This window comes from Colletotrichum costaricense (assembly GCF_030867565.1).
Source record: "Colletotrichum costaricense strain IMI 309622 chromosome Unknown Scaffold_7.1, whole genome shotgun sequence".
Classification (NCBI taxonomy): domain Eukaryota; kingdom Fungi; phylum Ascomycota; class Sordariomycetes; order Glomerellales; family Glomerellaceae; genus Colletotrichum; species Colletotrichum costaricense.
The window spans coordinates 1,169,383-1,190,386 of NW_026848236.1; the positions used below are offsets into that span (position 1 = coordinate 1,169,383).

The 21,004-nt window shown below is 52.6% G+C and overlaps 6 protein-coding genes across 6 annotated transcripts; 4 read left to right on the plus strand and 2 right to left on the minus strand.

Annotated features, from left to right (window-relative positions):
* Positions 1–218: 218 nt before the first annotated feature.
* CCOS01_07575 (uncharacterized protein) lies at positions 219–617 on the minus strand (the record flags this gene model as incomplete). Its single annotated transcript, XM_060455739.1, has 1 exon — positions 219–617. A coding segment is annotated over one exon (399 nt), but the record flags the coding sequence as incomplete, so codon positions are not given.
* Positions 618–4,215: 3,598 nt separating this feature from the next.
* Positions 4,216–7,052, plus strand: CCOS01_07576 (UDP-galactose transporter; the record flags this gene model as incomplete). Its single annotated transcript, XM_060455740.1, has 4 exons — positions 4,216–4,755; positions 4,815–4,955; positions 5,012–5,342; positions 5,389–7,052. 4 exons carry the CDS (start codon positions 4,216–4,218, stop codon positions 7,050–7,052), a joined length of 2,676 nt encoding a protein of 891 aa, XP_060313632.1.
* A 1,421-nt stretch (positions 7,053–8,473) lies between these two features.
* On the minus strand, positions 8,474–10,833 carry CCOS01_07577 (uncharacterized protein; the record flags this gene model as incomplete). The annotated part of the gene is made up of 2 exons (XM_060455741.1): positions 8,474–10,035; positions 10,551–10,833. The coding sequence occupies 2 exons, from the start codon at positions 10,831–10,833 to the stop codon at positions 8,474–8,476; spliced, it is 1,845 nt and encodes a 614-aa protein (XP_060313633.1).
* A 1,943-nt stretch (positions 10,834–12,776) lies between these two features.
* On the plus strand, positions 12,777–12,881 carry CCOS01_07578 (uncharacterized protein; the record flags this gene model as incomplete). The annotated part of the gene is made up of 1 exon (XM_060455742.1): positions 12,777–12,881. One exon carries the CDS (start codon positions 12,777–12,779, stop codon positions 12,879–12,881), a length of 105 nt encoding a protein of 34 aa, XP_060313634.1.
* A 471-nt stretch (positions 12,882–13,352) lies between these two features.
* CCOS01_07579 (uncharacterized protein) lies at positions 13,353–13,799 on the plus strand (the record flags this gene model as incomplete). Its single annotated transcript, XM_060455743.1, has 1 exon — positions 13,353–13,799. One exon carries the CDS (start codon positions 13,353–13,355, stop codon positions 13,797–13,799), a length of 447 nt encoding a protein of 148 aa, XP_060313635.1.
* Positions 13,800–15,877: 2,078 nt separating this feature from the next.
* CCOS01_07580 (uncharacterized protein) lies at positions 15,878–16,556 on the plus strand (the record flags this gene model as incomplete). Its single annotated transcript, XM_060455744.1, has 2 exons — positions 15,878–16,116; positions 16,280–16,556. The coding sequence occupies 2 exons, from the start codon at positions 15,878–15,880 to the stop codon at positions 16,554–16,556; spliced, it is 516 nt and encodes a 171-aa protein (XP_060313636.1).
* Between the last annotated feature and the right edge of the window lie 4,448 nt (positions 16,557–21,004).

Sequence of the window (21,004 nt, forward strand, 5' to 3'; positions counted from 1 at the left end):
CAGGTACGTCGGCAACTTGTCGGACAGTTGGACTTAACAGGCGGAGACGGACTGTACGGAGTAGGGGAGACTTTGTACAGTGGAAATGGCACCATTTTTTGTTCCCGAAGCTACCGAGCTACGGGTATCTGATCGAGGGAAAATGCTGGGAGAATCCGGGGAATTTGCAGCGAGTCCTTGTTCAGATAAAGTTATCTGGTGTGTTTCATGACCCAAGGTTACTGCCTCACTTTTACCTTCTTCCCACCCAAAGGTCGTCCGTCCGTTGTCTGTCGTCGCCAATCCACAACCGCCAAGGTAAGGGTGCCACGGATGATATTGTCTCTTGCCCCGCCAAGACGTGCATCTTGTGTTTGAAGAACATCGTTGTCGACGAGGCGAAGCTGGCGGAGACAGCGATAGCAGTGTTGGCGGCCAAGGCGGGATGGAAGGGTTAGGAGAAGGTCGCAAAAGAGAGGACGAACCAGTCGTCCGAGTCTTGATGCACTTGCATTGAGGCTCCAAATAGTTCCAGCTTCAGGTCTAGGGCCGCGGGACGGGTGTCGTAATTGCTGCGTCGTTGTCCGTCCGTGTATCAACGAAACTGTGCTGTGCGTCGTCGTTCTGCTTCTCGAAGCATGCCGACCATTAGTATGAAGGCGTCTGAGAGGCCGAAGCAGGCTAGGAGAGAAAAATAGAAGCAACCACTTTAGGTTTAATCCGCTGGAACGGTAGACTATGCACTCATGCCACGCGTTGCAGGGCTGTGCTGGCGACGCGTCTCCTTTTCATTGCGTCCCGCAGTTATCACCAATTCGTCGGGTCGTTTCTGGCCAACGTGGTGAATTGTAGGTAGTCGAACTGGAGTGTTGTAGAAGTGGTGGTTGAATTTGTATAGGAATCTCAATTAGATGGCAGGAAACGTTAAGGTACCTAACGTACGTCGCACACGGTAGGTACATGGGTACGGTGCGCTGGGAAAGTGCCGTTACCTCCATTCCAGTTTCCACCACTCCGCTCCGTGCCTTCCTCTCGTACCTCTCTTTTGGCACTGGTCAGAATCGAGACCACATGCATGCAGGGTTCCTAGGCAGGCGTGCCCCAGTGCCCGGATACGAACCGACTTTTTTCTTCTGCACTCATCTAATCGGGGTTGGATGAAATTCATAGCAATAAGATAGCTAAGGTATTATCCGTATAGACTGTACAGATTGAGGGCGGAAATACCGACATCAAATCTTCTATCAAGTGGCTAGTAATCAAATTTGATATACACAATCCGTAGATTGAGCGCAGACACTGCGATGAAGAGTTTATCGAGTGAATTTCTTTTTGATCGCTTATCGAGGAAGAGTTGGCTCGGCGTACCTAAAGGAGCAACAAGCATTTCTTCAGCTGCTTGACAATAGCCGTCATCTGTGCGATCTGACTGGGCTCTGCGTCTTATCGCACGGAATTTCCAAAGACAGGGGATTTAGAATGTCGAGCGAAATAAGCATCTCTTGCAGCCCTACTGCGTAAAAGCTATTGTCAACCATTGAGAAGCCGTCGCGGCGCCTAGAAAACGTGTTATTGGCGACGGGATGCACGATTGCGCAAGCTGATGAACATGATGGAAGATTCGCACGGAATCAGCCCACCTACCGGACTGGAGGTCATCACCGTCATTGAGAAGGCCGTCATCTTACTGAGCGCCCTCAGAAAGAGGTTCTAATTAACGCTAATTGATTGCTGGTTGAGTGAGTGCAATGTGATTCTCCACTGATCAGTGACGGATGAGTGAGACCACCCTTGCCTCCAGCGGGCCGTACTGTGCCAACGAACGGACACATGTCGGGCACTGTACGAACCTCGGTGGCGGAGTCGCGCACCCAATCCTCTGTTCTCAGAACCCACTCTTTGCCTGCCTTACCTCAACAGTGCAAAGAAAAGGGTTGCTCCTTCCTGCGGGCTGCGACCCAGGATGCAAAAGGTACGTATCGAGCCCTGAGGTGGGTGAGGGCGGGAAATGGGACCTGCGCGCGCCGCGAACCTCAAGTGGGAAACGGTGCTTTTTTGCTAGCCCCAGGGGGAAGCGCAGCCGGAGCAAGGGGCAGCTTCCCATCTGGCATCGACACAGTACCTACACTTGTGTCATGCTCCAAGCCTAAAAAAAAAGAAGAAAAAAAAAAAGGGTGCGTACGGATAGTGTAAGGCGGTTGGCTACCTACAAGACATCGTCAAGCCTCTAGTGTAGCATCTCATCACCGTCGTCCGTTCAGCAGCTGCAACTATCAGCCTCTCTTGGAGGCCAAACCTGATTCGGATAGGTCGACACGCACATCTCCCGGTAGTTTTGCGTCGTCATTGGGAAATTTCTTCCACGTAAGTTTGGTTGGCCTAATCTTTATTGCTAGCGATAAGATTGAGTTTTGAAAGCCCCTTTTTCCGTCCTGCAGTGGCACATCAACATATTGGCGCCGGCTAGAATAGATTGGACAAAACGAAATCATGAAAATTTAGGATTCATGAGTCCCGGGGCTAGTTGTCCTTTGCTCTCAGCTCTGGATCGCTTCCCGACAATGACTAGATGGTGTTGCCGCCACTGAACACACTGTAGTCTGTCTGGAGTAGGGGAATCACCGAGTACCATGCGCACCGTTACATTTCATGTCGAGGTTTCGTGTTTGAACAGCTTCGGCACCGGTTGCAGTCCGCGTCATGGCAGGACGAAGAGAGCTATTTCTCCTCGAGCATCGACGAGTGTATTTCCAAGCAAGACGCAGCTATACCCTTATCGCTCCATAGCAGCATGGTGTCACTTGAATCTAGAGAGTATCAGACGAGGCCATACGGACAATCGAGTCTTCACATGAAGATTTAGCTGGTCCCCTTACGACAGAACTGCATAGACAGCGCAGGTTCGACGATACTTGGGTGACACCGGTGTCCCGGCTCGCTCGACGTGGTACTGAGAGTCCCGTTGTCAGAGATCGGCTACTTTAATTCTGACACAGTGCGGCCCCTCCGGAGACCCCTTCGAAAACAGAGCCAAGCTCAAGGTTCCCCCTCGTTTGTGTCCACCTCGCAAGAGTCAACGGGAGAAGAGAGCCGGGAGAAGACAGAAGGTCGGGCGCATACTGTGTACGGTGTATCCGAACTGGAGTCTGGCTGGCTGTAGCAGCTCCAAGCTGTGACCCCTTTTCAAAGTAAGGTAAGTGCGCCATCATCATCCTTCCCTGAGGTGACCATCGAGGCAGGTACGGATTGTACGTCAACCTTCATCCGTATACCTAGCGGCCTAGGTGCTTTTCATCCACTGGTAGACGAGACGGCGCTGCACCGTGTCTTAATTCCATCCAATGACAGCCCGTGCTATTTTCTTCGACAGACCCGCAAGAACCTGGACTTATCCGACTTCTCATTGGAAAATCGCTTGGCTCCCCCAGAGACCCCACCACAGAGAAAAAGTGAGAAAGAGCGACTACGGCGGAGAGAGGGAAAGAGCACATCAGTGGGTGTGTGTGTCCCGCAACCTGTACGAAAGTACCTTTTCCACCGGGTGTAGCACACACTGTACATTCGCCAAAAGTATGTCAGCAACCTCGAGTGGACACCTCCAAGGATCCATCTGTGGCCACGGCCCCCCTCCCCTTGCCTTCCCTTGCCTCGACTGCCTGCAGTGCGCTTCTGCTTGACGCTGCTCGCTCTCTACCCCGTTCCTGCTCGCCGTGGGCACCTCGCTTCCCATGCAACATCCATTCCAGCCCATTCCTCTCCAGCCTACCTTTCTTCCCGTGTAATTTCATTCCTCTCTTTTTTTCATTTCTTACGGTTCTGTTCTGCGCCACCTGTCATCGCGATATTGGGACCATCGCGGGCGGAAACAACCGACGACTTTCCGACTCGAAACAAACCCAAACGAATTCATCGACGAATAGCTGCCAACTCGAATACGCATGTCGGACACGGCGGCCCAGCGAGCGTCATTCCCCCACACCCAGGAAACCTAAACACGATCAGAGAACGTCCTTTCCCACCTGCTTGCAGCACCGAACACCGCCAGCAGATTTACCGCCTGCAATTGCGAGCTGCACGCTGCATCCGAGCAGCACCTTCCTACACTCCTCGCTCGCTGGCAATCACCGAGACGCTCTTTTTGCACAACCCTCGACAAACAGCAATCGCATCTTACGTCGCGCCCCCTCGAGCCTCTACGCTGAACCTCCCTCTAGTGGCTGGCGATAATTGCCCACAATGTTACGACACGGGAGCATCCTGGGGCTCTTCTTGAAGCCCCTCAGTTGGATTCCCAGTGGTCCTCAACATGCCGCCTACGCTGCTGCCCTTGGCTTGGTCGCGATTCAGGTTGGCATTGGTATTATCATGAAGATTTCCCAGACAGGCGGATCCTACTCGTTCTCTCCCTCGGCGTCTGTCACCATCTCCGAGTTCCTCAAGATGGTGCTGTCGACCATCTTCTTCTACAACGAATGCAAGCGCAGGGTGGCCGATGGAATTCGCCCATCAACCCGGGGCGGTGGTAGTGGCTATGCCTCCATCGCCACAGAACTCCCTTTGGCCGAGAGAAGCAGCTTGGATGAGAAGCGGGAAGAGGAGGGACTGAACGGCAGTGCTAGCTCGTCCAGCACTGGCAACGTTGTTGAGAGAAACAATGGCCCGCTTCCGCCGCTCGACGTGAGGACATATTGGAGCTACGTCCGTGGCGAGGTTACCAGAGACGTGCGATATGGCTTCTGCAACTTGGCGCTCTTCTACGTGCTCATCAACAACTCGGTACGTGATTCCTACACCGCATACTGTGTAATTGTGTTCATTGCGACTAACTTCTTCAGATCTTTGTAAGCTACAAAATGGCCGACCCCGGTACGATTCAACTCACCAAGAGCGGCGTCACCTTCATCACCGCCTTGGTTATGATTGCGACTTTGAACACCAAGATCTCCAAGATCCAGTGGATTGCCATCCTCATGCAGGTCAGTGGGACGAATCCTGATACTAAATATTTGATCTGGTCACTGACACGAAGCAGATTTGCGGTTTGATGGTGACTCAGTACAACCCCACGACAGGCACGACCTACCCGTTCAGCACCTACTTCATCTTGCTCTTCCAGGTCTTCCTAAGTGCCTCATCAGGCGTGTATAACCAGGCTCTGCTCAAGACCGACGACTCAAGCTTGCATGCCGACAATATGATTCTTTACGGAGCGGGTGCTGCCATGAACTTGTTGTGCCACTTGGTCATCAAGACGTTGAAGGCTGATGAGCCGGGATTCTTTGAAGGTTACACCAGCTTTGGCGCCATCATGGTTATTGTCAGCAATGTCTTCATTGGCCTTGCCATTACCGCTGTATACAAATGTGAGTATCCATCGGCGCTTGCTGAGCGACGTACTAACCCTCCTAGATGCCGACGCCGTCATCAAGTGCTTCGCCACGGCTGTTGCCACTGGTATTCTCCTCTACGTTTCACCCATCCTGTTTGGCACCTCGCTCAGCTTCCTCGTACTGCCTGGTACTGTCGTCGTCTTTGTTGCATCATGGCTCTACATGGACAACCCGCCTCCCAAGGACCCCAACGCTGCCGCGACCAACGAGCCTCAGAAGATGTCGTTGTTCGCCAAGATGGCGGCTGTTGCGAGAAAGTTCAACAAAGTTTTCCTCGCCGTAGCCACATTCATCACCGTTGTTATCGTGGCATTCCTCACCATGTCCGAGGCCAAGATGCCCGATTTTGCCAAGGAAGGAGCAACAGCTCCATCTGCGCCATCCGGACCGAAGCCTGTCACTGGCGGCGAGAGCAAGATCGAGTCGCCATTCAAGAACACGATGGCCATGATTCGGTGGAACTCTGCTCGTCCGGAGCGCGTCCCGATGCTGCAGAAGTACGAGCCGTTCTTCCATACCGTGCACATCTCTATGCCCAACATGTTCAAGGAGGAGGATCCCGAGTTCCACAACCTTACCCACGATCAATTCCCGGGAACCTTTACCGTCTACAAGCAGGTGTCCCGTACTATGAAGCTTATCCTCGATACCCAACCCGAGATCGACGGTTTGATGTACTACCACTTCGATGCCTGGATTGACCCTCTTGGATGGACGGGTATGAACCCATACAACATCCACTTCCCCGCCATCATCGACACTGCCCCGCCGTCCCACGGTGGACCCGAGTACATGTGCCTTACCGACACCAAGAACTACAACTGGTGGGGATGGGGCCAGGACTTCCACCGCACTGCCATGGCCGCGGCCGCCGTCGTTGACAACTTTGACCTCGAGTACAAGATCAGACGCGACGAGTGGTGTGTTGGCTGGAGTGATATTTACTACATTCCGAGACGATTCTTTGCCGATTATATCTTCCTTTCCGAAATCTTTGCTGGCTTCGGAGTCTTCCACGAGGTGGCAATTCCCACCATTGTCCGCATCATCGACCAGAGTCGTCGCCGCAATCCGTACCGGTCTATCATTGACCACATCAGTGACTGCTGGGGCCACTGCTGTAGCTCCAACCCCAAGATCCGCGATGTCCTCGGCGCCCGCTGCGGCCACCGTCTCAACTACTTGGAGGAAGCGCCTACTAAGGCATTCTACGACAAGCTTGACGCCCAGGCTTCTATTCTCGGCCACCCTCTCAACTCGACCAGGTATGCCATGTCCAGCGCTGATGCTGCCCACCTGTTCGATAGCGCAGCCCTGGCGAGCATCAACAACGGCGAAGCCAAGAAGGTCAAGCCGATCAACGATGACGCTTTGGAGGATGATCAGCGGGCGGACAAGCTGGCGGCAGACAAGTCCAGTGAAGAGAAGGACAAGCTCAAATCCGAGCACGCTCCCGTTGACAAGACGGAGAGCCCTGGCAATCCTAAGGCTGACCCCAGCAAGATTGCTACGCCCAAGGAAAACAAGGAGGTGCCAAAAAAGGAGGAGCACAAGGACGAGAAGAATGAAGGTGACAAGAAGGTCGATCCTAACGACGCCCTCAGGGAAGCAGATCGGGAGGCGGACGTCAAGCGGATGCTACGACGTGAAGTTGTGGCCGCTGTTGCCGGACTCGGTTATTAACCTCATATACCCCTACATTTCTTTCCTTTCCTGTATACTTTCTTGTAACCCCCCCAACCCCCCCTTTGACGATACTCTGTTTGACGATGCCAAAGTAACTACTTGGGAGAGACTTTGAGCAAGGCATCGAACGGTCTGACTTAGGTTGGGCCACTACCAGAGGGGCAACGAGACACGACAATAAAGGCTGTATTGGCAGCATTGAACTGGTAGATATTTTCTCCTGATGGCATGGAGCGGCCATTGTGTGCACACCGACGGAGCGAGTGCTTCGTACAAGCTCTCTGGATACGGTACGATATAGACTTTGTCAACATTTTAGTAGTTCACGAGCAAAAAAGGCTTCCTTTTTCTTTTCTCAGTATTTTTCTCTTGTTCCGGGACGGGCACCAGGCGTAAAAGAGATACGGGGGGCAATGCTCTTGACAGTCTAGGGGTGAGCGCAGAGCTTGAACAAGCTCGGTTGAGTCTGAGATTATTAGTGTGAACCGAAAATACAAGGCGTGTAATATTGAGATCGTTTTAAATTTCAGGGCACGCTGTGTCCCATGTCCACGGTGACTACAAACATGCTTGTGAGAGGAGTTCTACAAGCTTCATTTAGCTGGCTATTGCCTCTGGTAATAAGATGGGGTGATCTTCCACTGCTCATTTTCCTGGGATAGGTAGGTCAGTGTACAGGCGAGGGAGGGGCGTTTTGACTTTTCGCTTTAGGCTTGGCATCCCGAGTTTTGACGCAGAGAATGTTTTTGGATGGATATAGAAGAGAGGGAGAGAAAAGAGCGGGGAGGGGGGGGAGGGGGAGGGGAGCTTCTTTGATTGAAACGCTCGTCGTTTCCCCGTTTCTTGTGTTCGCGGGCCGTATGTGGCTGTGTGTGGTATGGTATGGTTCGTGTAGTTTCTAGAATACGGTGAGAATGGAAGCTTGACTGTGTGATGCCATTGACCTTTTCTTGTCACTTCCCGAAGTGAATACACTATACGTGGCTCTCTCTATTGAACAAAATGCGAGACCGAAGATTACTTGATCACATCTTGCGAGCTCTCGGGTTATTCTCCTGGGGCCCGTTATGAGGACAGTATGTGCGCGTAGACAGGGAGCCGTGGGATGGCATATCTAGAGGCGGCTTACGCACGACAACGAAACACTTTCAAGATGTTGAGAGTAAACGATAAAAATCATGTTTCGTACGAATGCCACCTAGAATGATGAGGAAAACCTGGTCCCACAAAAAAAGCCCTCTTGTCTGAGCTCTAGAACGTCTCTTCATGCCACATGTCCAACATGGTTAGGAAAAGTCTCGCATCGCTTCCGCTTCTCCGCCCTCTTCCGCGCCCCCCAGACTGGAAGGTCGCTCGGAAGGACGTCTACAAAGCCACCAAGATCTCTAATCACAAGGGATATCAAGCGGATCTGCTCCTCACAGCTCCTCCGTCCTCCACTTGTCCTGCGTGCTCTGCAAGGCGGAGTTCTCCCTGTACGAACCCCAGGAGCTCTTGAGCGCGACGGCCTTGAAGTCAAAGGTGATGCCCTGGTCGTTGGTTCCCGTGCCGCGGGAGAGGACGATGCCGTCGAGGGGCTTGTCGGTGAAGTAGAGCATGGTGCCAGCCTCGACGCCACCGTTGACGTAGACCTCGAGGACGGAGCGGTCGAGAATGCCGTGCAGCTGAAACTCGACGTTGCCGCTGGAGCCCTCGCTCGAGGCAGCCTCGAGGGCCTGGACGTTGGAGACGCCAAAAGTGCCGGACCTATCCCACACTGCGCTGGCGCGACCAATGTTGAGGCTGGCGGTGGGTGCCCCGCTGTTGGATGTGCCAGTGAAGTCAAAACCGAGGGAGACTTGCTCCGTGCCGTTGGACTGAGAGCCCTGGAAAGCCAGCTGAGCCGAGGCCGTCGAGCCTTCTTGGAGGAGAGACTTGGCCATCTTGACGGTCAAGGTCCACTCTACGGCCGGGTTGTAGTCGCGGATGACGGCGCTGCTGCCCTGAATGCCCGATACGTCCTTCTCGTCAAGAATGGGGTTCCAGCCGGACGTCGTGCTCGCGAGCTTGGACAGGTCGCCGGCCGGCGCTGACATGAGTCGGTTGGTGTTGGAGTCCAGCCAGTGGCGGCGCACACCACCCATGCAGTGACGCCATCCCTCTTGGTCGGTCGGCGTGCAGCACCCATAGAGCGTAGCGTCGACCGCCCATGAGACGGAGTATGCATCTTGGTTGGCGTCGTTGAGATTCTGGAAATGGAAGAAGGCGGTGGCGTACTTATCAGGGCCAAAGTCAAAGTCGTAGATGGAGAAGGTGTCCTGGCGCGAGAAGATTCCTCTCCGCGAGCCGAGGCTGGCGGGCACATCTGGGGTGAAGGTGGTGCCGTCCCACTCGCCGGTGATGTACTTGACTGCAGCACCGCCAGTCGGGCCGCCGCCTCCCAGGCTGAGAGTCAGAACCCATTTGGCGCCCACGATGCTTCCAGACTTGTCCTTGCGGGGGATCTGGAGGAATTGGGGGCACTCAATGAGGCCAATGTTGCGCTGAGGATTCCAGATGGATGACTGCGTCCAGTTGACTAAGTTGGTGGAGGTGTAGAAGGCGACTTCACTCTCGAGGGAAAGGACCATGACCCAGGTGTTGGTCTCATGGTGGAACGAGGGCTTGGGGTCGCGGAATCCGTGTCTGTTGAGCGAAATGATCGGGTTGTTCTCGTACTGGTTGAAAGTCTCGCCGCCATCGTATGACCATGCAAGATGCTGGGATTCCTGATCAGGCTCCCATGAGGTATAGTAGGCAATGATGTTGTCCTTTCCGCTTGTCTTGTCAGACGGGAAGAAGCCAGACGTGTTATTCTTGTCGACGACGACGCTTCCTGACCAGATGGAGCCATCGCGCGCAGTGGCGGGAATGGCAACAGGATGGTCAACCCAATTGTAGAATTCGGTGGCCGTCGTGTGGCCCCAGTTCTTCACGCCATCGCCCGCGACGTTGTCGGCATCTGAGTCAAAATAGTCAGCGGTCAAGTTCTGAAGATGTTTAAAACATTAAAGCCAGGCCAAGCTTGGCATAGTCTAATCGAAGCAGTGACACATGGCATGCCAGATTGAGATGCATCGCAGGGAGAAGAACATGTAATTACGGCAAGGTAGGTAGGGTAGGGAGAGCATGCGGTGTGTCTCATTCCGCGCCAAAATGCGGGGGTGGAATTGCAACGCTCATCATCGCGCATGTGATGTTTCCGTCTTTGGCAGAGGCGCAACCCTCACGCCAACGGGAACTAGCACGTGTGCAGAATGCAGATCCAATGAAACGGGCAGAATGGCGCGCCATTGACATTGCACAAGGCAAACATTGGTAACCGCTCGCCCGGAACCTGCGCAATGTGTTGCACAACTCAAATTCGGTAACCGCGGCTTTGGGAGGTGTTTCCAGCACGGTACTTTGGGTTTGGGGAGTACGGGAATAGGTGGATTGAGATGGGTAGGGGAAAAGGCGGCAATGGAAAAGACTCACATTGGTAGTACATGTGCCAGACACCGTCCGAGTCGACAAAGAGGCCGTTTGGGTCATTAAGCCATTCGGCGGGTGGTGAGAAGTGAATTTGGGGCCGCCAGCGGCCGGATCTGTCGGCTGCTTGTCTCGCCATAATTGCTGCTGGAGATTCGGGGTCTATTGAGCGTTTGAGGTCTGATGAGAAATGAGCGCGTTCTGCATCGGAGAAGAAGCCGGGCAGAGCGTATGACGGTGCTGCGAGCAGTGTCGACAGAAGCGATGTGTAGAAGAGATGCTGCCTCATGGTTGCGAGAGTTCGGCTCCCCGGTCCTTAAGAGAGAACCACCTGGGCAGTGTCAAGGTTTCGGCCAAACGGTGCGGCGGCGGGTAAGGGGGTGCTGTTCTCTGATCGACAGACTTCGGATGGGGGTGAGTAGCGCAGCGTGTCAGCTTAAAGGTAGAGTGACTTTAGGACGAAGCTTGTGTAAAGGTAATTCAATGAACTGTAAGTCTGAGGCACAAAAAGGCAAGGTAGTTCAGCTGAGAGGGAACACCAAGAAGTCCGGGGGTGAGACAATATGGGGGAAGAGAGAGAAGGTATAGTTCTTCGTTCACGAACGAGCTAGAGAAGAGCGGGAAAAGAAATGACGGATCTGGAGCGAGGACAGCGGGTATTTAATCACGAAGAAGCAAACGAAGGTGAATCAAACCTCGGGAGGTGTCTCTCACAACATGCAGTAGGTAGCCCACAGCCAAACAGCAAGCAGTAGACAGGAAAAAAAGGAAGAAAAAAAAACGGCAACGGCGAACTAGTCGCAGTGACATTGGCTTAGCTTGGCCTCCGCTGGCTGAGTAGCGGTTGCACCAGCGTCGGGGCAAGTCAATGGCAGGCCGCAGCGGCAGACTGACGAACAGGATGTCCAGTGCCATCATCTCAACTGGGCTGCTTGCTGCCAAAGAACAGAGGGGTACTTCGTACTTCCCACGAACGGAATCATGGCACTGGACGCCAAGGACACAATGGGGAAGGGGCCATCGCACACCATGCGTCCAAGACTGGTCTCATGACTCTCTGTCTGGTTGGCAGGTGGCTGGCTCTCGTGGCCTCCTTTTTTCTGCACTCGTTCGCAAACCACGGCTTACACCCCGCGCCAAGTTGGCCCATCTCCAACTTTTTTTTTCCTTCCAGAAAGTTGGGGTAAGGTAGCCCTCAGGGGGATCTGTGCCCCCCCAACTTGCGGTAAACAACACTAGATTGTGTTACCATAAAAGGGAGTGTGCGTGAGAGACAGAGAAGGGAGAACAGGCGTGGTGTTAGGTGAACCACCAGCTGATTGATTGCGAATTCAACTTCAACCCCGCAAAAACAGCTATTCCAAAGCGGCCGGCGGTACGGATAGGGACCGGGACTGCATCGTATGCCCCGGACTGGCAAAGAGGGCCCGATCCCGTCCCTACTTTCCCCGGATTTCCATTGGTCAGGTGGCCAGGATTTGCGATGCTTGCATTGTTGAAGGCGGTCTTGCGTTGGGTTGATCAACTTGGATTATTGTGACGTTCTGCAGCGATTTTCCATGATGGAACCATGTATCTGGGGAACGGATGCGGGGGTTGATTGTTTACTGCCTTTCGACGGGGACAATGCGCTCAGTTTTCTCAATGTTCCATCAAGAAACAACAATAGAGGAAGAAAACAATGACCATGTGAGCGACCTAATCTTGGCTCTCCGAAGTAACGTCGGTGAAGCTGAAGTCATTGAATGGCATGTGGATGAGACAGAAAGACAATGACCGAGGAAGGTGTTGATGAGGGGGAACTGGCAAACAGGAATCGCTTTCCTCCGGGCACCTCAGTGTTCGAGACGCGCGCGGGGCTCAAAAAGTGGGTAGCCTCTGCCCCTCATCAGGTAAGCATTCGTATTACCTAAGTTAAGTTGTCAAGGGAGGACATTGAAACAAAGAAGGGAAACTGCCCCTCATTCACGCCGGGAAAGAACAATGTTTGGCATGGTCACAGGCCAAGGCGGAAAGGAAAATCCTTTCCATTCCTCCTGCTGTTTTCCACGTTGCCCGTGAGTTTCGACGGTCATATTTTGCGGAAGCCAAGACGGACCGGAAGGCAAACTACCTGCCTGTCTGAAGTGACGCTGTTTGTCTCGGCTGCTCTTTGCTCCGATAGTTTGCCCTCATGAAAGATGGCCGCATTGTCAACATCGTTCCCAAGCGCCGTCTGACTCCTTTGCGCGCATGTCCACACCATTTCTTCAAATTCTCAACGTCACAACTGCTACACTCCAAGTACTCCGTCGTCCTACCCTGCCCTACTCGAACCATCAGACCGCCAGATCGTGAACGCCTTTTGGTGCGTATCATCTCACCTCTGCGCATCTTCCGGTCTCCCTTCTACCCAGGATATGTCCACCCTAATTTGTGGCCGAGGAACCTTTGAGAGATATCTTCTAGATCACCTGTCGACCAACAAGGTGCAACGGCGCGCGAGATCTCAGCAAGACATGGATCGACACCGAGTCAGAGACATGGCGTCCACGCGATGCCGGCCCTAACCGCAACTTTCACCTCCAAAACTGCACCACCCGAGTCATGATGCTCAAGTCACCAGCACTTGGCACTTGTTCTTACGTTACTTCAAATATGCATCGCGAGTCTCTTCAGGCCACGAGACAGCGATGATCTTTTGTCCGTCTCTCTCTCCGTCTTGCCAGCGCTGCCTACGTCAAGCACCACGGTCGTGGATGACGATATTTGCTGCCCTCATATATCACATCTTGCATCGCCACGAGACAACGACAACACTCGCATCGCATGCGATGCAACGTCCGAGCGAGACTAGCATGGCATTTGCTGATTATCATTACAAACAACGCGAGGCTTCATGGCCATGCCCACGATCGTCCCGGCCCAACTTCGGCATCCGACTGTGTTGCCAGAGTCACCGGCCCAGGAACATGTCCAGACGTTACATTAGACGCAAGACCCTTGACAGGCTGGTCTCTTGTTGGCCGCTGGGCATGGCAGTCATTGACACCTCATGTGCTCCCCCGCCTTTCTGGCTTTTGGCTCGACTACCACGTGACGAACATCCCCCTCAGCGTTTGGATTTCGGTGCATTCAAAACCTCTACTGTCGCCAGGTCCCCTTGAAAGAAAAATCATTAATAGAATCGCCAACTCTGGAACCTCGTGGAGCAGAAGAATGCAGCTGAGGCGTCTCTCCTTGCAGGGCCGCCGTCTTCGCCGCCCTGTACGATGACACGCCACGGTCAGTCTAGACTTGTTCGTTTCACTTGAATCAATGAAGCTGCTACCACAACAGCTTCATGACTCTCGTCAACATCTTCAAGCTAGCCGTTCACGCGCCCTCGGCTTTCCTCATTTGGAAGTCTTCCGGCCAAGCAGTCGTGAGGGTTCTGCTGCTGCCCGTCGTCCGCCACCATCGAGTATCGTGGTGGGGACCCGGATGCTTAGCTTCAAGACGGAGCATTAAGATGCGCACTATTGATGGGCCTGTGGTCGGAGCCGCAGATGTTGCTATCCACGCGGCCTGGCCTAGACTTGTCTGCAGTCGGAATGCTCAAGGAATACGATCCAAGTCTCGCATGTGGCGCTGTTTGCGAACATTCCCTTGATCATGATTTTTACTAACAGCGCAAAGCTCGCGATATTTCTTGCGGCTAGATCAGCTTCGCATTAACTAGCAATCATCTAGCACGCTCCGTTCTGGAGAATGTGCCGAGGAAATACTGGAGGCGGAGCCCAATGCCAAGAGGCCATCGGCGGAAGATGGCCGCGTCGAGATTATCAGATGAGCTTGATTCATGCCAGGGGCAAGGCGAAGCGAAGGACCAATGACGTGCGTATTTTGATCAGGCTAGCACTTGAGGTTGTCGCTAACGTAGGTAGTCGTTGAAGAAAAGGGTGCTCTCGGGCAGAAGCCGTTGACAGGTATGATGGGATGGAATTTCGACCATCTGGTTGAGCTGCAGACTTGTGCTCTATCAGTTTTCTCTAATCTTTGGAAAACTTACTCTTGTCTTCGGTTCCATCATCTTGGATCTTGTGTACTTGAGAGCACTTTCCGTCACGAAGGAGTATCGCTGCGGCTCCTTGGTAGTCTGGTCTCGTGCCCCCCTTCTGCCCAAAAGCTCGGTGAGAGATGACATTGAAGGATGGGTTGGGCGAATAATGGCGCGCCAAAACTAAGGTTGAGCGGAGCCCAACGTGTGAGTGCTGGGCAGATATGCAGGTTGCCCAAACCGACCAACGGCGAGCCCCAGTTCGATGTTCCGATCATCTCCAATTGGCTCATCTTCACTCCAACATGCTCCAATATGCTGCCCACCCTCCGTTATCAGAACCAATGCCAGTCTTTGCTAGCGAATGGTAGCCACTGCTAGCCTCTAAACTTTTGAGGCCCCCTCCTCTCCGATGCACCGCCCCGCCGTGTCCGCCAGATCCAGCACGTCGAATCTGCGCTCACTTTACTTAAGTATCGCCACGGCCCGGCTCCTTGTCCGTGAGTCAAAAAGGTCTCGACTCTCCGCTTTCCCCCACGTCTGCAAATCCTTGACTCCCGAGAAACCCGGAACATTCAATCCCGCCACCCCGCGCCGCCATCAGCCTCATCCCGAGAAGCTTGTCTGAATCCAGCAATCCGGACGTAACTCAATCTCCATTTATATAACCTCGACCGTTATCCCATCTCATCTCAACTACTTCCCGCTCTCGGACCTCGACAGCAATCCAAGCTAGATACTCCAAGCAAACCGCTTCTGGAGAATCATCTCAACCTCACATCACATACCTAACGGAATGGCCCGATAGCATCCCCACGCTTCAACCTCAACTGCTCGTCACAAAACACCAATACCTTTTTGGTAGCCTCCCCGGAGAATCATCTTCTATTCTGAGAGCCGCATGCGGGGAATTTCCCCGCCTACTCTTTGACTCGGTCAAAGCACCCTTACACCCCAGGGCTCGCTGTTGCCTTTGGATCTGTTAACCGCTTAACCGTCCTCCCCATTTCCGACGACCCTCCCCCCCTTTCGAACGGGTCGGTCTAAGCCTTGGTCATCGGATCAGGTCTTCAACACTTCTCACCCAGAAAAACCCTCCCACTCTGCCACGGTGGCGTTCTACCTAGACACCAATATACAACCCAACCTTGTTGACTCTTGTTATTGCGTGTTACTCGGAAACACCATTTGCTACTGCGAATCCTACTCCGACCAGACGACGACTTCCATCTTGAAACTAGATTCGGTCGACGACCCACCTATTCCACCACCTCCGATCATCGGCTTGTTGCCGTGTTCATCATGGAGATCACCTATGGCACTTGGTGTCATGGAGTGTCCACTCGACACCCCCTCCTGTTCTTCGGAAACGCTGAGCCCGACTCGAAGCCCCCTAAACCCCGGGAACGAAAATGAAAGCGATAAAGCCAGCGACAGCGGGTTCAGCAACGGCGTCGCCACGCCCGCTGCCGCCGGTATCGACATTTCGCGACTACGTTTTGAATGCCGTTGGCAAAACTGTGGCAAGGTCTTTCGCAGACCTAGTGATTTGACGTAAATCTCACCTATACTTTTCTTACTTTTGTCTCATCACCTACGAAACCCCACTCTCTCCTCTCCGTCTCTTGATCAGGAATGACGAGAGACTGGAGAATCTTTCATCAAACTTCACACATGGTGAGAAAATCTATGAAACTGACATCCAATCTCTCATCAGCAAACATGAGAGGTACCACATCAAGGAGTACCTCTGCGACGAAGCAAACTGCGACAAGGCCTTTGCGACCATGAAGGACCTGAAGCGGCACAAGAAGACGCACGAGACGCTCGACGGCGACGGCGCGGGCGGGGGCTACAGGTGCCGCGTCCCCGGTTGCCGAAAGGCGAAGACGGGACACGTGTACAACCGCCGCGACAACTTTGTCCGTCACCTGCGGACCAAGCATGTGGGCATGGAATTTGATGTCAGGGAGGAGTTTGATGTGACGTACTGAGAGATGTGCGTTGCGTGGTGGTGTGTGTGAAGAGCGGATTAGGTGCAGAATGAAAGGGTGGAAAGGGGTTTAGGAAATGGGGAGGCCGGGGATGCCTTTTTTTTGCTTCTTTTTGCGGCTTCGCAACTTCTTTTTCGGTTCGTTTTACTTGCGATGTGGGTATGATCTACGCAACCAGGCAACAGATTCAACTGTTTTTTTTTCTTTCCTTTTTCTTCTTGGTAATTTCCAAATTTGGATTCGGGACGGGCTGCTTCGTTTCACAAGCTGCTGAACCAGACAAGGAAGCGTTATAGACTTGGGAGGATATTTTCGATTTTTCATGGGATTGTTGGACATTTTACACCTTTTGTTCATGAAATCATGCGATGGACTTAGGATGGAACACAACCCGACGGCTGGTTTATGATCTGGGGCCTGAGATGAGTGGTTTTCAGTAGCGAGGAGGAATATAATGATGCACAAAACATCTGTCCTGGGCTTGACTGCGCTTTGTTTTTGCGATGTTGATGCGTGGATGGGATGTTCTTGGCTGGCCTTGACGGCCGGTTTGATTACCTATTCTAAGCGTTGGAGGGATACAGTGGCGAATCCGTAGAACAAGACAGGCAGATCATGATAAACTCAATTACCGAGCTTTACTCGCTGTGAGTTGTCAGGTTAGTATCAAGAATTCTTGAGAAGACACCGAAATGAGTAAGAACCGAAGGCCTGCCCCTCGCAGCCCCAAGACCAGTAGCATACCTTGCTCCCGGGATTCTGGGGGAACGTGACTGCAACGGAACTTTCAGATTTTTCTTGTAGACTGTCAACGAGTATCCTGACCATTTAGCAAGCATACCGGGTCCATTGAATGCCGCTGTCAAGTCTGTCTTGCTCCAGTGATTGGAGTTGAAGATCAGGCATCACTGCCTCGGGCCCTTGATATACGTGGGAGAGAAGTCCCATCCGTGCTCTGTCTCTCGCGACTACCTCCTCATATGCCCATTACAAGGTGAGCAGATACAGACGCTGGTTGACACCGAGATCATTGAAACGGAGTATGTCACTCTTTACTTTCTTCGTCTCTGGCGCGACGTATACATTGCTGGAGCACAAATTCATTCACTACTATCTTGAAAAGTCTCTATTGCAATCTTTCACCCTGACGGAAACAAGCCGAACGTGGTTCCACATACAGTCCATCAAATGAAGACTCCGTCGCATCTTGATTCGAGCCTAGATTTGATAGCCTGCTCTTTGAAGCACTGCAATAATTCCAAGGATCAATGCGGAAAGTTCGTACTATTAGATATTCAACCTTATAACACAGCCACTAAAACGGTAGCTGAACATTTTCATGAGATGAGATCAGAACTGGATGGGGAAATCAGTTTGTAACCATAGGATAATGATTCAACACTGTTTCTAATATCGTCTCTCATTAGAAAAAGCCGAAACCCTTTCGTCATCGTTAGCAAGGGCTGGGACCCGGGAGGGAGGCTGAGACATTCTCAAAGATGAAATTGAGTAAAGCGGATGGCAATACAAAAGAGCTTGAATTCGTCGATGAACCTTGCGAGCTCGTTCTCAGCAGCCGTATGTAGACTTCCAAGACAGCTTCGTCCCCAGCTGTTCGTCATGGTCAAAGCCCGCCGAATATTCCCGGAAAAGTGCAGTTCATAACAGGCCTCATCTCCTCAGAGATGATGGGTTTCCTGCAGTACCACCATAAAGGTCATTACCGGCGTGTCCCCAGGCACGTTTGAGAAGTTTGCATTTCTACTTTTCTACCGGATTACACTTCCATATATATATAGATCGCTGCTTTTGGGAGTATAAGGCGTAGTAAGACTTACTTTTATGTTAGTGTAACCCTTGCACATTAGGCCATCGTCTTATATCGCTTCCAGAAAAGCCGGCATATAAGCTATTCGATAACTCGCAACTCAATTTCGGGGATTCCGAACCAGTGTCTCCGCATCAAATGGCAACAAAGACCGTTAAGTGAAGCGTCCTCTCACGAAGCGTTGGTGGGCAACAGGTCATCAACGTGCACCATCCACCAAGGGAGGTAGAAGGATGTCCACTTCTCAAGCGTTTATGTGCGATCATTATTCAATGGAACTTTCAGAACGATTTCTGATGACAATGACCCAAGTCCACATACGTATGGTCATACTAGAGCTTTATCTCGAAAATCTTGCCGTCGTCAGTGAAACAGACCGAGGCTGAGAACCCCTGGAAGGAAAGGCGTCTGAGCAGCCTTACTTCCTCGGACTTATGGCGTCTGTAAATGCTTATGCCGAGCCACGTGGTCTGCATTGATGATTGAGGATTCTGACCCGAGTTGTGGTCAGTACATTGCATTGACAGATCCACAGGTAATGCGAGGAAGGCGAAGAAGAAAATTCGGAAAGGCCGATCTCTCAAAAATAGACCTGCGTTCCTTTTGTCCATGTACAAGCCGATGATAGATCACTGAAGCCCCCTGTTTCCCAGGAAATAGTTCGGCATTTGAGCGGGGGACTCAGCGTAACCTCGTGGCTATCTTGCAAAGACTTTTTGAGAAATCTTAGTCACATATGGCATATGTTTCCCAAGAGTTGAAGAGTCCATCTTATTATTATTTTAATTCTTTTTGCCTACAAGATCTTCAAGATTGGAGAAGAGATTGGAGTCAAACCCATCTTCTTCTCATGGAGTACCTCGTAAGGGGAAACGGCAATATGATAGCAATGGAACACTCGAGAGCTCTCTTCGACGTCAGGTGTCACGATCGACGAGCCTGATGTCTCCTCGGAGAATGGGGTCAAGAATGGATTAAGAGCCAACCCCCGCGCTAAGAGGTGTCATGACATGTCACGGCGAGGGCGAAGAGTCAAGTGAGCTCAGGGAATGGGTACGTCGGGCAGCTTTCCTAGCTCGACTGCCGCATAACATACTGAAGATCATCGAGTGAGGTAAGCGCAAATCAGCGACATCGGGTTGGCTGCTCCATCACATCAGGCGTGTCTAGAAATGAAGTCGCCCAACAGAGCGGTGCAAATGGTAGTTGGGGACTTTTCCTTCCCTGCCATTTTCATGTGTGACACAAGTACCGAGCTAACGCCCGGACAAACGCCCAAAAATGGTAAGCCGCGAAGACCGGACAAGCCAGCCGTCGCGCGCCGCGGGCGATTTTTCGTGTCATGCAATCGTATGTGTCCTTGGAGCAAGAAAAAAGTCCGACTGACTTTGGCACTTTTGAGCACTCTTTTGGGCGACCGAAAAAGACTTGTTCCCGCAGCAGCGGCTGCGTGTCGAGGTCGAAATACACATCCCGAGCCAAGGGGACGAACGGTCCCACCCACGTGTGCGAAATCTGGGGCTCCATTGGTTCAAATGGAGACTATGGACCCCCCATCTGGATCCCACCCCAGAGACAACTGGGAACCGGACCCTGGCTTAGTCTGGCAGGTCTGGACAGGACTAGCTGGGGGTCCGTAGCGTCCTGGCTGACGACTGTGGAAGAGAGAGAATGGGGATGGCCTTTTTTCGGGCAGATTTAGTACTTCCCTATCGTAGCAATGAACAACCGAGTTGATCAGGAGGATCGGAAAGCGTGGTGCGACAGGTCGGAAGATGGTGTTGAGACTGATGGCTAGAATGATCTTGGTGAAAATTTAGGTACGGCCGACGTTTGATAGCGGTGGCAATCGAGCGCTGCTAATGGGCTCAACTTCGTACAAGGTTCGAGCAATCTTGAACTCATCAGACTGACGAAATGCTATCCTCTCGCTCTCTCCGACTACTTAGAGAGGTATCTCATAGTCTCATTGAGCCTTGAGGGTCCTGTGCGCAAATACGCCATGCGACAGCGGCAAGGATATCTGTACCAGAGAGCCGGAATAGAGAGGATACATACGTGTAACGCCATGCAACACGCGCCCCGGTGTCATACATGAACCCCTTCATTGAGACGACGTCGATCTGGCTACGACAGGTCTGCCAACAGGGAACGCCGTCCGAGCACGTGGGTTGACGAGACTTGACTTTTACGACTCCAGTGGACAGACTTGAATGCCCCGTCCGTAACGAGACAACGGGCACGCGACAGCTTTGCAGAACTCCCTTCAATGTTGGGGGAGGGCAATATCGACATTCCTAGACGGGCGTCGTCGTCGCACGCCCGAAAGCTTGGCCTCCTTCTTGGCGGTGGCATCATCGCGCGACCTCAGTGGTAAAAAGGTTGTCGATGCCAAGTGCCAAGCAGCGGCAGACCACGGGAGCTTCCAGCCAGGAATGCGAGCCGCACCAGGGTATTTCATTCTCTTCAACGACATGCCGTCGATTTCAAAAAGAGCAGTCGCTATTCAAAACCTCCTAGTTTGGCCGATTTTCGTCAAGCCAAAGAATTAAAAAAGTCCAGCGCTGAGATCCAAAGCCATTGACATCGAATGTCGTTGCTGAGTAGAGCCGTCGCGCAA